This window comes from Typopeltis vanoorti, chromosome 16 (genome assembly GCF_054136105.1).
Source record: "Typopeltis vanoorti isolate ZY-2024b chromosome 16, IOZ_Tvanoo_1.0, whole genome shotgun sequence".
Classification (NCBI taxonomy): Eukaryota; Metazoa; Arthropoda; class Arachnida; order Uropygi; family Thelyphonidae; genus Typopeltis; species Typopeltis vanoorti.
Genome location: NC_143564.1, coordinates 56651752 through 56666244, shown reverse-complemented (window position 1 = coordinate 56666244; position 14493 = coordinate 56651752). Strand labels below are relative to the sequence as shown.

At 33.3% G+C, this 14493-nt stretch overlaps 1 protein-coding gene across 1 annotated transcript in view; it reads left to right on the top strand.

The window, feature by feature from the left end:
- Positions 1–41: 41 nt before the first annotated feature.
- LOC150098035 (nuclear hormone receptor FTZ-F1-like) overlaps positions 42–14493 on the top strand; it is a 333419-nt gene continuing 318967 nt past the window's right edge. Inside the window, exon 1 of the mRNA XM_090406144.1 lies at positions 42–416. Within this exon, the coding sequence (XP_090262270.1) occupies positions 299–416 (118 nt within the window). The 5' untranslated portion in view covers positions 42–298. The remainder of the gene's footprint in view (positions 417–14493) is intronic.

Sequence of the window (14493 nt, the reverse complement as noted above, 5' to 3'; positions counted from 1 at the left end):
TTTTTCTTTTTTTTTTCCTTTTTTTTTTTTTGTGGAACTACTAAGCCTTGCCCTTGATCTGCAAATCGACCTGTGTGTTGCCGTACAGGAGGTTGACGGAATCTTTCTGAGTTGTCCGTTATCAACCAGCGGCCTCAGGGTAATTAGTGTATTGTCTTATGTCATCGTTGTCGTTCGAGGAGAAAGTTTTATTATTTTCTATGTGAGCTCGGATGTGAACTTAGCTCGGAACTCGCAACGTGCTACTCAGTGACATCGGACAAAGGAACGCTACCGTAGTGGCGGTCGGAGGAAAGCGATGTTTGCAGATGGGTCGGGACCTGATAGCCAAGCCCAAGGTGAAAACATGAGTACAAGCGACAGTAGCGTTCCGGCCACCAGCTCCCAACCGACGACAGTGGAGTCGGACAGTACAGGTAAGACCCCGGGAATGTCTGCATTTTTGTAAAAGGAAACACGAAAGAAAGTAAAGCTTGAAATGGCCTTGAGAGAATCGAGTAGGCGGCAAATTTCAATGTTGCTCCTCCTTCATAAACCTATGATATCTTAGTAAATAAAATATTTTACTCTCCAGAATAAAATGAAAATTCGCTTTAGAGAATATATCAAATATTTTAAAAGCACTAAAATTATAAATGTTTTGTCGTGTTTTATCCTGTTATATCTTTGGTAAGATCTACTTTAAGTGATCTTTAGCTAAGGTTACTTTTAATGAATTACGTCACCGTTCACAAATTTAATCGAAATATGGTATGTTTTAACCGTAGTTCCCCCGCCCCTACTCTTTTTATTTGTATGCAGTTGTGAATAACAGATATGTAAATATTTATGGCATGCTCTTGTTTACATGTAAATAGTTGTAAACTTTTTTTGTGGATCTAAAACGTACTGTATAGTTGACCGTGCTAAAGGCAGATCCAGTGATTTAGTAACAGGAAACTGTGTCGGTACATGTGCTGTATACTATGCATGTCACTTGGCGAATTATTTTCGCTAATAATTCAAGACGGATCAAAGTTTTTGTTGGTGGTTGCAGCGGCGACGTAGGGGTAACTAGATAATTATAGCCGAATCCTAACTGTTAATGTACGATGATCCAAATTTTCTCTGAAAAGAGGTGTCTAATAATTAAATCGGATTTTTTTTTTTTTTTTGTAGGTATACCAAAAGAAGGTAGAATTTTAAAATCTGTATAATCCAGTTTATTACGATTTTTTAAAGAGGAATTCCGTTTCAAAATTTAGTTTTAATAGATAGTATTAATTTAATATTTTACTACAAATAAAGTTACTAAATATATTGCATTAATCATGTGGTATAGACACGATCGGTTAATAATCGATTATAACTAACGTCTACTGTTTTGACTGTTAGGGGAGGTGTTACAAGCCGATGTGATTTTTAGGAAAAAGGGACATTCGGGAGGTATGTTTCAAGAAAGTTGGGTGGCATCAGTAATTAGTTAATATTTATATATTTCGAGGACACGAAATAGAAAGTAAAATCAGCCACATTCTGATCATTGAGTACACATAAAATGAACTTTTCTGCAATGACCTTGAAAATTCATAATTAATTTATTTCTTCTCTCTCTCTCTCATCTGGATATTAACAGCACAATATGATTTGTCTTCATTTATGCCATTATTTGGCTGGCTTCATAACTACAACGAGGGGGAACATTCGAACCCAAACATGCAGCACACCGAAATAATCAATCATTTGTTTTAATAGACAATTATTTGGTTTAATATTCCTAGATATTTGTAACACGAAATGAGGGGTTTTATTTTCAATTTACTGTTCGCTAGCACTGCGGAGACCTCATACTCATTTAGCAAACATCATACTGGACCAGTGGTTTAAAATAATATTTAATTATGCTTCCCAGAAGGCAAATTACAGTCAGTAATTATGAGGCATCAGCTTAAGACAACTTGTACAGGGATGGAACATATAAACTTCGTGTGCACCACTAATTTAAAGATCATTTTCCCTGATATTTCTGACATATACAGGTAATCAAAATGATATTCATTTGTGATTTACCCTCACTTAACACTGCAGTTGTAATTCCTTCACACACGCGTTCTTCCTACTGTTCTTTATCTAAGGAGAAAGCCATTACTATATGAGACCAATAAATAATAAGGCGCTGAAGGACCTTTCGACAATGTACACTTATCTCTTTGCTTACCTCTCCACACGAGCTCCATCACTAACATACATCTCAGAGCCGGTTACAGGCTAAGAGATTGCCATCTCTTTATAACATCTGCATGCCGGTTATTTTTATTTTTTTAACCCTCTGCTTCCCGGAAAGATTACTGATAAATAGCACATGGACTTATTCTACACTTTTATGCACGGAACAGTTGATTAAGACAAATCATAAATAAACGTAGTGTAGGAAAGATATATTTACATATTAAGAAAAGATGCATGAATTTCTTGGAGGAAATATTGAATCACAGGATTTTTAACCTGGAAACCCTTACCGAAATCCATATTTTCTGAAAGCAAGTGGAATTAGTTTATAGTCTTTTTAATCGTATCTGATTTCTCTCGGGAACAGTTATCAGCATTTACAGTTGGCATAGAATCCACCTTTTCTTGATCTTCAGACCATTTTTATATTTATTTAACTTGGAATGAATTTCGCGTCAAAGTTCAAAAGAAAAACTTGAACGAAAAATGTTCAGTGAAGAGTTTATGTTGATTTTCTTATCATTATGAATAGGTATGTGATGTATAATAAATATGCTATGCTAACAGTTAATTTCTTGTTTATAGTGAATTAGTAATCATATTTATTATTATTATTATTATTTTAATTTCCCCACAATGCAGCGTTAGGTTGTGCTTATATATATATATATATATATATATATATATATATATATATATATATATATATATATATATATATATATAAAGGAGAAAATACTTTTCGCGTTAACCTGATTTCTTCAGCTTGAATTAACTTTAAAACTTTATATCTTTTTCATATTCAGAAATATCATTTTACAGTAGTTCGAAGTCTTCTGTTTACTCAATTAGTATCAAAACTTTGAACGCTTATAAGTCTTCTTGTAAATGGTAATTCCAAACACGAGGGTATGTAGGACATAGTAAGAGAGAGAGAATGAAGATGGTTGGCATGAAGAGGATAGGTGGTGGAGAAGTTGAACCGCTGGTAATCATGTTAGTAGCAAGTAGCAGATTGCATCAAGAAATATCCGGATTCTTTGACCCTATTAATTTGCCGTTGTAGATGAAAGTGAGATGATCGAGTAAGACGATTAGCATTCCTTTCCACATCTGGTTGATTTCCGTTGTTCGAAGTAAAAGTTTCTCAGATGAACGGTTTACCCTATGAATGAAGCCCACCCTGTAATAGTGTTAAAACAAAGGATAAAACAAGTTATTCCTTGGTTTATTGAAAGGTGTGTTATTAGTACTTACCCTGCTGCATAGATCTTTATGTCGCGTTTGTGATTTTTTTTTAATGTTATTTTTAAATCGAAACCTAGAAAAATGGCTCAACTCTGGATGAATATGAATTCGTACTCTTACCATGAACGGGTTTAACGTTCTGGAAAAAAAAAGAAATCTGTTGACACCGGATTCGAATATCTATAAACTGCAATTTTCAGGAAATATATTTGAAAATATATCTTCCTGCAGACAATTTTTTTTTATATATATTCGAGAAAGATAGAAAGGGACCAATAAGCTTGAAGATTCACCAATACTTGACGAAAAGTTATAATTGTTTTCGATAAAGAGTGCCTCAATTCTTTTAACTTAAAAAAAAAAAAAAAACCTGAGATTCCTGACAAACGAATGCGAGAACTGGTGGTGACAATCCTGTAAAGACCGAGATAATCTCGTGTTTGAGGGCGCAAAACGATCTACATAAGTGACACCCAAAAATCTGGTTCAGGAAACAGCTCATGTAAACACAATGGTATGGCTCTTAACTAATATAGCTGTATAATAATCAGTACCGGAAGTGCTGTATTACAGTTACCATCATATTTTACCAAAACTAGAACAGAAACTTTAAGAACAATCATTGTGTATTTTATGCAGCTTCATATGTTTCAAAAAAGAAGGCAAAAAATTAATCTCCCGAAGAAAAACTAAACCACTTGTACCATGCAGTAAATGCATTTAACTACTTGTTAGTTGTATTTGTGAATTTATTGAATATATTGTAGCTGTTAGAAGTGACAGGTGCTACATGTATACTTATTACATTAACTGGCATATCCTCTGTGGAGATATGGCAGTTACTTTGTAATATCCTGATTGGGATAATACTCAGTTTGGTGTTAATCTCGAAGCATGTCCTGAAAATAACTTCAATGAAAATAATTTAAATAAAGAATCCGAATGTTGGGTTCCGTGGTTCAGTCGTAATGATGATTAAAAAGACCTGGGGTCGAATTCTGTCGCAAAGGAATCTTTTATAAGAACTTTTTAGCTGAAAGTGAGTTAGCCGGTCTCGTGCTGTGGTGGAGTACCTTTGGGAAATCGGGTTTGTCTATTTTGTAAAGTGAAAAACCGTGTTACAGACATGACAAACTATTTAATAAAATTACCTGTCCTATCAGACATTAATTAATTAAAAGAAACACACGTATTATTAGAAATAATCAAAAATACAGCCATCCTAAATGGATATAATCCTAAAACAACTCAAAAAATCATCAGTCACTTTCCCACACATCAAACCAGACAAGAAGAAGTCCATAGGATTCCCATACCTTACGTCAAAGGCACATCTCCGAACGTCTTTCTAAAATTACGAAGAAATACAATTGGACCACTACTTACAAACCTATCAACCAAATTTACAACTTATTACCTTCTCCTAAGGACAAACTCTCACCTTTGATGTTGCCTGGTGTTTATGAGATTCCATGCTCATGCAAATTGTCTTACTTTGGACTTAGGTCTGTTCAGAAACGCATCTCGGAACATCAAGTCCACATTCGTCTTTTTAAACCGCAGAAATCTGGCCTCTCTCAACACTGAATGAAAATCTAAGCCATAGGATCCATTGGGAAAAGTCTAAACTTTTACATAGATCTTTATATAAACATGAATGTTTATATAAAGAAAGTTCTGAAGCCCTACTACACAGACCAAATTTAAACCACAACGACGTTCTTACTATTCCTAAAGTATGGGAAATTGTCATACAAAATTGTGTGAAATAATTATTATTAGTTTTTTTTATTTTTTATTTTACTTCTGTAACACGTTATGCACGTTTAATGAGATTCTATTGTAATCATGCGCCCTAACAGTATGTTATTCCTATTATTGTTTAAACTACTGTACTGATGATGTCCTAAGATACTTAGGATGAAATATTTACAATTAAATAATTTTCAGTGTGGTTAATACGTGTGTTTCTTTTAATTATGATCTCACCACAGGTTTCGTTATTTAAAAAATACATTAATTAGGTTTCTGTAAAGCCAAGTTACTTGGCGTGACAGACCATTGATCCTAACTTACCGGTTAATAAAATTGAGAATAAATTCATATAGCCTAAATTTATCTCTTATTTGATCTTGAATTTCTTCAGGAAGTGTGACATTCTGTGTGAGAGGAATAGGATATATCTAGAATAATGTCACATGAAAAAAAATGCCGAAGTATTGTTTTAGAAGCATTTAAAATTTTTCAGATTAGAAATCGAACTCATTCAAATATTTTAAATATCTAAAAAAATATTTAATTTTAATTTTTTAAAATTAAATAAATTCTTTAAATATTAAAAAAAATTATTCGTTTCGAATCCTTTGATGTTTATAAACATACAAGGCTTACAAAGTTTATGAATTAAGTTTCTTATGAGAAACTGCTGGCATATAAACGGAATGCAGTTATTTTTAGTTAAACATAGTCAAATGTTGAAATTTTAGAAGTAAAAAATAAATGTGGAGGAATTTGAGAGTATCGAAAGAATTAAATTATACATTTTTGGTCGTTTTATAATAGAAATACAATTTTATTAATACAGACCAGTATTTTACAATAAAAACATTTATTCAAACCTACCAGTTTCGCCAGCAAACTGTCTGGCTTTTTCAAGGCATTACGGAGATATGAAAGTTAGTAATTATTAAAGATTACGCCTTTTATGAAACAGCCAATTATTATTATTATTATTATTATTATTATTATTATTATTATTATTATTCAGTGTTGTTGCGTTTCATTTCAGACACAGTTTATCAATATTTTAAAACTTTCAAATGTTTTGCTTTGCGTCACTAATGAAATAAATTATGTTATCTGTTATCATTTTTAAGGAAGTCTTGCAGACTTTTATTATTATTATTTTTTTTTTTATGGTTAATTACGTATCATTAACTGAACACCTTCCTTTCACGCTAAACAGTTTTGATATTGGTTTCATAGGTCACTCTTTCATTTTTAAATGGCAGACGATTATACGTTTATGTTGGAAGTATAATAATATTGGTTGAATGTAGACCTACCGATAATGTAGTGGGCGCTGTGAACCGGGATTAAATTCTTCACTGTCATATCTCGCCATTCAGATCTAGTGTACATTCTCTTCTTTACAACAGTCAAGATTGCCTGCTGTCTCAATATTTGAAGTGTGGCGGTTTGAAATACACGATGCTATGGTAGGCTGTAAGTATGGCAGACGTACAAACAATATGGAGCAGAAGAGATCGATACTCGCGCCATCACTCAAGTGGAGAAAAGATTGTAGTGTGTATGCGCGCATTTAACGTTCTTCGTTGCTAGGGTGGTATTACATAATCGAATACCGGCTTTTTTTTATAAGAAAAATAATACTGAAAATAACAATGGCAGTGTTAAGTAGTGAATTGCGGGTGAAAATTTTCTTGCTTAAGTGGCTTGCGCACTAAATAAAGCTGATTTTTTTTTAGAATTTCGCGACGTTTTTTTGATGGCGCTTGTTAAGAAGACGTACTAATTTGTGTCTGCAGCCTTAGTAAAAACGCTTTGTTGGTTGGAAAAAAAAAAAAAAACAGGTACTGAGGAAGAAGGAGGTTGGTTACAGTTTGGAAGTGTAACTTTACTGACCTAATTTTTACTAAATCACGTTGTTGCTGCTGCTGATTTATAGTAGGAGTTGAATTGTATAGGGGAATTTGCATTTGCATTCTTGGTAATTTAGACACTAATGTCAGCCAAGTAGCCAACCTCCAACTCTCTCAGTATTTCACTCACTTTTTTTATATACGAGTCCCTCTCCCCAATGAGATATCAGTTATTGTTTAATTGAAGTAGGTAAAAACAGTCGAAGGACAAGTGATTAAAAATCGGTTGAATAATACAACCTCCAGCGTCTGCGGAATTTTACTTTCTTTTTCTTCAATAGAGCAGTCTATTTTCGTTCCAAATGTAACAAAATTGTCATAAAACCTGAAAACAACGTAAAAAACAACTATTAGATCTTTTTAGTCGAAAACGGTTCAATGATGTGACCTTGAAATGTGTGTATGGAGAAATCATTCCCCGTAATTCTGCATTTTAGTCCTAATTTTTTAGTCTGATATTATTTGCCTTAGAATTTTATTTAATAATCAGCAGGTCGAATTTTGGCCTTAATGATTCTTGTAATAAGCACAGCCTCTGGATCTTATAGTACTTGACTTCAGAATTATTGCCGTCACTCCCTTGATTTATATCAAAATATAATTATATTCCCTTTTCCAATGGCTTGTTCACTAGTGTCTTCTTAGGAACTCTTTCTTCAAAACACTACAGTGTTTTGAGGTGTCGATCCAGTAACAGTGATACTACATTTACATTAATTAGTTGTTTTCTATAGAAAACAACTAATTAAAAAATTAACTCTTCTGAAAATGTTCTCAGTTTTTCATGTTTAAACATGCCAGATCTCTTTGACTATTTATGCAAAGGATATAAGTAATTATAAGTTTTATTCCTTGCTACGATAATTTGCAAACACCACAACAAATTGTCCTACGAATAATTATGTTACTCAGAAAAGTATTACATGTGTAATTGTGCTTTCTTGTCATCGATCCTTGAAGAAAATGAAATATTCGCGTTCATCCTACCACTAGCACTTTGTTTCACTTTTTTTTTTTTTTTTCAGTTTGTTTAGAAGTGAATGTAACTAGTGAATATCCGTGGGACATCGTACCTACCTGGATGCTACTATTCACCTTCGACTTCTGGATTTACGAAGCTCTATCCAATTGTTTTTTTTTTTTTTTTTTTTTTTGCATTGGTGTCGCTGTGCTACTTGTTGATAGCAACAGAACATTGAAAAACTTACTTTATGTACTTTATTAGAATAATTAAAATTTTTTGTCATTATTGTACGCTTGCGTTAGAACTTGTGAATAATATTTTGATTAAATGTTTCTGACAGTCAGGAATATTTGTGAACATAGTAATCTGCCCTCGTTTCTCCACATAAACCAATTGTTATGCATCTAATTTCACTTGAATTTGTTTTTTGAAATAGATTATTCAAGATATTTAAAAAGGCTGAAGCATAAGGTCCTTGTGTATTTGTTTCGCGAGTAAAAACGCTTCCACACAGGTATATGACCAACTTACGTGCACAGTAGACATGTACGATTTGCTAATTGCCTTGAGATGGCGATAAAAATAATATATATGAGAACAAGAAGTTACTACTTGGACAGAGTCCAATATATATCAACAAATGCTCTCAAACAAAGTATTTTCGCTCGATTTAGTAAAAATACTTTTTTTTTCGTGAAATACTTCAAAAGTTTTTAAATCGAAAGGTGCATTTACACATTAAGTGTAAATGAATCCTTTAATATACAACATATTATATTTAGAGAATGCAATATGTTGTGCATTATACTCTCAAAGTAATCGAGAAGCTAGAGGGGTTTTATAAACCGTCACGAAGTCCGAGCAAGTATAAAAAGTGCAGTGTTGGGGAGATATTAAGTCAAGGTGAGTTGCAGTGCAAAGTTGATAAACCTAGCTGCCATTTCAGTAAGATGCTGATCAAAAGACGAACGTTAGTGAGACAGACTCAACGTCCAGGTAGAGACTGTCAAACTCTTTGGAGGCATCATTTCTCAGTTCTCTTCACCACTACAGAAGCTGGAGGTCTGGTTGTCCACATGGTGCTTGTATAGGGTTACCAGATTTTGGAAAACCAAATACGGGACAATTTTGGTGAGTTGGTTTTACAAAATAAGTATCAATACTTTTGGAACTGGAACTCGAAATGCTCAATTTGTGTTTCTGAGTGTTAATGTGTTGTGTAATATCCGATCGTTCCCCCATGTGCAATACTAAACGTTCATCTACAGATTTTGCATTCAACTTCGTCGTTATGTTCTCCTTTTGCAATAAAATTCCATTCTTTCGAATAATCATCGTCAAAAACTTTCGTTTTGGCATTGTTAAGGGCTTAAGGAAAGAAACAAAATTTAATTTACCTTTGTATAATTAATAAAGAAAATTAATTTACCTTTAATTATATATTTTATGTATTAACCAAATATCGCACATTCGAAAAAGACGGGGTACTATTTTATTTAATAATTATTGAAATAACATCCACGTGCTGTACCGCACAGTGTCCAAATAAGAACTATTTGAAAATAAGCAAATGCAAAATATATCTGTACAGAATTATAAATAAAACGCTTGTACTAAATAAAAAGCGACCAATCAAAGGGACTGTTGCAGCCATGCCGCCGTCGTAAAAACAATTAATTTCCTCGAATCATTAGCGCACTCAGGGTTTAATTTTTTTGGGGGGGGAGGGAGGGGGGGGAGTTGAGTAGACGATTCGAGAATACACACTACGCATCGCATAAGACTTATGACTGAGCATCTGCAGTGATCGCTAATTCATAAGTAGTATGGAAATAGAAGACACGACACAACATAAATTTAAAAAAAAAATGAATTTTAATTAGGAAAAGATTTTTGGAAAATTTTCTAGTGCTTTTTTCCTTTTTCTTTGGGAGGACCAGGGAGCCTGGCCCCTCCTCTGGGTGCGCCACTGCCTCGAATTGTCAGTTTTCATGGCTTACAAATCAATTTAAGTTGGATTATTCGAAAAGAATATTGAAAATTATAATTGCTTAACATAATATTTATAATTTTATCTTTTCGTTAAAATACGGGACATTAGACTGTCTCTACAAGTACAATACGGGACTGTAAAATACGGGACGTCTGGCAAGCCTATGCTTGCACAATATGTAATTACTTTCGCAGTGTGAACTTCCACAGTAGAAAACTCAGTACTTAAATTCCCAAACTGCAGTCATGCAAAGTGGAATGATGTGTAGTCCCTCAGTAGATAGTCTCTTCGAGGTCGAAGGGATGGTAAGTTTGCCACACACTGTTCTTGTTTAACGGTAAATGTTTGTTTGTTTAGGTAATATTTTGTGAACTGTTTGTTTTCTTTGAATTTAGAGAATTTTAGCTAATTAGTTGAGCTGTATCATTCCAGTCTGACATTGGGGAGGGTGAGATAGTATGAGGCTATTTCAGATTGCTTGCTGCTTGACATTAATATTTTGAACAGTTCCCTACTCCACAGTCCACGCAGTCAGCATAGCATGGCTTGTCGACAGGAGTTGAAGCTTCTTTGGTATGGAGCCTTGACCTTATTCCCGTATGGTCTGAGTTAAAGCGTCATATTGGTGGAGCAAAATACTCGTTGTCTGCTATTCCCTGTTTCTGAGAAAAACATTGTAATACTGTTGACAACTGCTGATGTGTCAAGTTTATCGAAATGCGCGCGCACACACATTGTCAAACACGTTTGTTTGTTTTTTTAACTTTTTTTTTTTAAGTACAGGATCTCCAAAAGCTTCAGTAGAGCTGCTCTTTATGGAGACATTTTTTGCGACCTGTCTGTTCGTTTTTTTTTTTTTTTTGTGATACCAAAGTCGTCATGGTCCCAGACCTTTGCTTTCAAGCGCTTGCGGAATGATGAAATAATTAGACAATGTTTTTATTGAAACATTTTCTAATTACACAACCCAATCTGCGTGCAGTTGTTGTAAGAAAGATGTTTCGTAAATTCCTGTAATTTTGTTTCTATTACCTTCAATTGCTACCTTCAAGCTCCTCATTGTTCCTCTCATATTCTATATTCAACAGGTTTCCTTCATATAATTCGCTTTGCAGCTCTGAGAAAATGACAAAACTCCTGAAACGCATTCTCTTAAGTGGAAAAATATTGAAGTAACAGAAGAAAGTATTTAATATTTTTCAACATTTCTTAAAATTAGCCAGTAATTTTAACTACTTATTTCTTTCATTTTCACGTTTGTAATGATAAATAATCTCTCGAACTGTCAAACTATCTTTGAAAAATTAAATTCTCAGTCTTCCTTGTGCAACGTGACAAATAAGGCCAAAATCCATATTCTCCAGTTACCACTGTGTTTTTCCAGGTTCTGTATTTCATTATAACAAAAATTTAATAAATAAAAACGTTATTAAATGTTAAACCCCCTTCGTGACTTATTGTCACCCTGTATATAGTAACATAGTCTTCACATTCTTGTTGAAGATCTTTATTTTGGTTTTATTATGATATTTGGATGATTTTCATATATTATTCATTCCTCTGAAATCAGTATTTGTTTTTTTATCAGTCTTTATCTTATATTATTGTGAGCTCCACTTTCTCTGTCAAAATTAGCTTCCAAGTACGCAAGTCTTTATTTCTTCCACTGTATGTTGTCAGTTGTAATTTCTTTTCTTTTTTTTTTTTTTTCATATTTAATTTAAGTCCAACTTTTTTCAGCTGTCTTATAGAATGCTTCTGATTTTGCTTATATGCCATTGTGCTTTGATGACAATCCAGATCTTCCAGCTGGAAGAACCAGCTGGAAGATTTACTGGAATCCAAACTATGTTAAACAATAATCTACACATTACGCAACCTTGTCTCACACCAATGCTTCTCAAACCATCCTGATGTTGTTTACTATGCATTAACACGACTTTTACTTCGTTTATATACTTCTTTTATTATTCGCACATATTTGTCAGAAATTCGATAGCTTCTTCTAATAATCTACAGTGTCTCTCTATCAGTACTTTCAAAAGCACTGGCAAAATCTAATGTAAAATTTAGGTATAAAATTCTTGTGAGCAAAAGTGCTATGTGTAGCACTTTCACCTGTTCTAAAACCAACTTAGTCATGCCTTAATATTTTTTTTTCAAATTTTCACTTTTAATCCTATTTATCCAAATTTTACAAACACTTTTGTTGGTACTGAGAGTAGAGTAATTCTCCAATTTTCATACATTTATTGAGATCGCCATAAAGATGAATGTTGCAATTTCTTTAGTTGCCTTAGGCATTTCTATTGCTATATTATCATTGCCACATGTCTCTGCATCTTCATTATTTCATTTTTAGACATTAGTTTTTTGGATTTATCTATTACTGTACTTCTTGTTGTCATTTATATTATTTCCTACATTTAAATCTTCATCAACGTGCCCTCTTCATCTTTCAGCAGCCTTATCCTCTTTTAGTTAGCAGTACACCATTTTTATGTCATATTTAATTTTCCTTGCCCCCCCACCTCATTACAATTTTCCACTGTGGCCTAACACTGAAGTCTTCTGTGCTTCTTCTGCAATACCGTCCACGTCATTTTTCTCGCCGATCTTTTAAATAATTTTTTCTCTCTATAATTTTTCAGATAAATTTCTTTAATTCTGCGAGAATTAGCATTATCAAACAGCCTTTCATGTCATGCTTTTTTTTTTTTTTTCCCCTACGAGTTTTCAAGTCTGGTTTGATAACCAATCTTTGTTCTTTTTTCCTTTCTTAGATCTTCCTAAATTTTTTTCCCTAAATTTATAGAGCAGATGGGGAAAAAATTCTTTCCTGTTTTGTTCGCATCAGCTTTCTATCGTATCTTTTGTTTTTTTTTCTTTCTTTCTTTCCAGTTTTTCTTTTCCAAAATTTGAAATTATTTATCATACCAGAAAAATTCCCCTTTAGTAAATTCATTTTTAACTTGACTCATCATATTTTATTCTTCCTTTTTAATTTTCTTATTCGTACGTAAGATTTATTTTAATTGTTACTAAGTGATGATCCTACACCAGCTTCTCGCCTTGTTTGAATATTAAGAGTGAGCTTTTAAAACTTCAATCAGACTTAAATTGGCAATATGATCAATTTGGCTTTCTTGGTCATTTTTTTTTTTTTTTTTTTAATGCTTAATAAACTTACTCCTACCATAGAGATTATTCATTTCAGAAAATGCTGCCAATAAATCACCATTCTCATTTCTTTGACCACATACTTCATTGTCTACTGCTCTTTGATCTTCTTTATTTATTTTATTATCTTTGGCATTCATATCACTCACAATTATAATTATGTTATGCTTCGGAATTTTTTCTATATACTCTGTAATTGTTTATAAAAGATCTTTTCATCGAGATCTTTATCGTTTGTTGATGAATCAGTTTGTATGATGATTAATTAACTATAATTAGCCATTATTATTCGATATAGTTCAATCCTGTAGACCTTCCAATTCATCAAGCTCTTGTCTCTTCACTCGATATAAATGTCACTCCTCTTTGAACAATACCGGATTCTGCTGATTGATTTGACATCGGAATATAATTTAGAGTTTGCAGTGGATGATAAAGGAAGTCACATATCTCGTTAACCTGACGTTTATTTTTTTTCATGTAGTGTGGATGAGATATTTCTCTTTAGTTTTCCGCACTTTGAAATATATGTTTATTGCTTATACATATCATGTTTAAAGTACTTTGTAAATAATTACTGACAAAATACAGTTTCATCCAAAAATTTCCATTATCCTTGAGTACTATTTTTAGTGAATATATGATGTCATACACCAAAGCTTGAGATCTAAATATGGTTCTTGCTTTGTTAGATATACGAGGATGGTGTTTTAGCGGTCGTCGCGAATGGAATAATGATTCACTTTCAAGGAAGGTTGGCCTGTTCAAGGACTTAAACCATGCTTCTTTCAACGCCACAATGACCTTGATTTCCGAACGACGTGACAACTCAAATAGTTTATGAAGATCCAAGTGTAGTCAGAATTCTGTGGAATTCTGGAAAAGAACAGTCGTTTGTATCTTAAAATAGAAAACCCCCTTAAACCACCTCCTGAAGAAGGTGTGTGTGTGTGTGTGTGTGTGTGTGTGTGTGTGTGTGTGTGTGTGTGTGTGTGTGTGTGTGTGTGTGTGTGTGTGTGTGTGTGTGTCACGTGAGTCCATTTGAAACAAGTGACTGCGAGCAAGACCGTAGAATAGAGCAAGAGCTTGGATGGGGGAAGAAGAAGAATGCAGGGAAGCGAACAACAACTAAAAAAACCTAAACCAGGTTCTTTGTTTACAAAACCAACAACAACAAATAGCTCAACATATGGACATATAGAATTGCTCTTCTCTAGTCACATTACGTACATCTACAA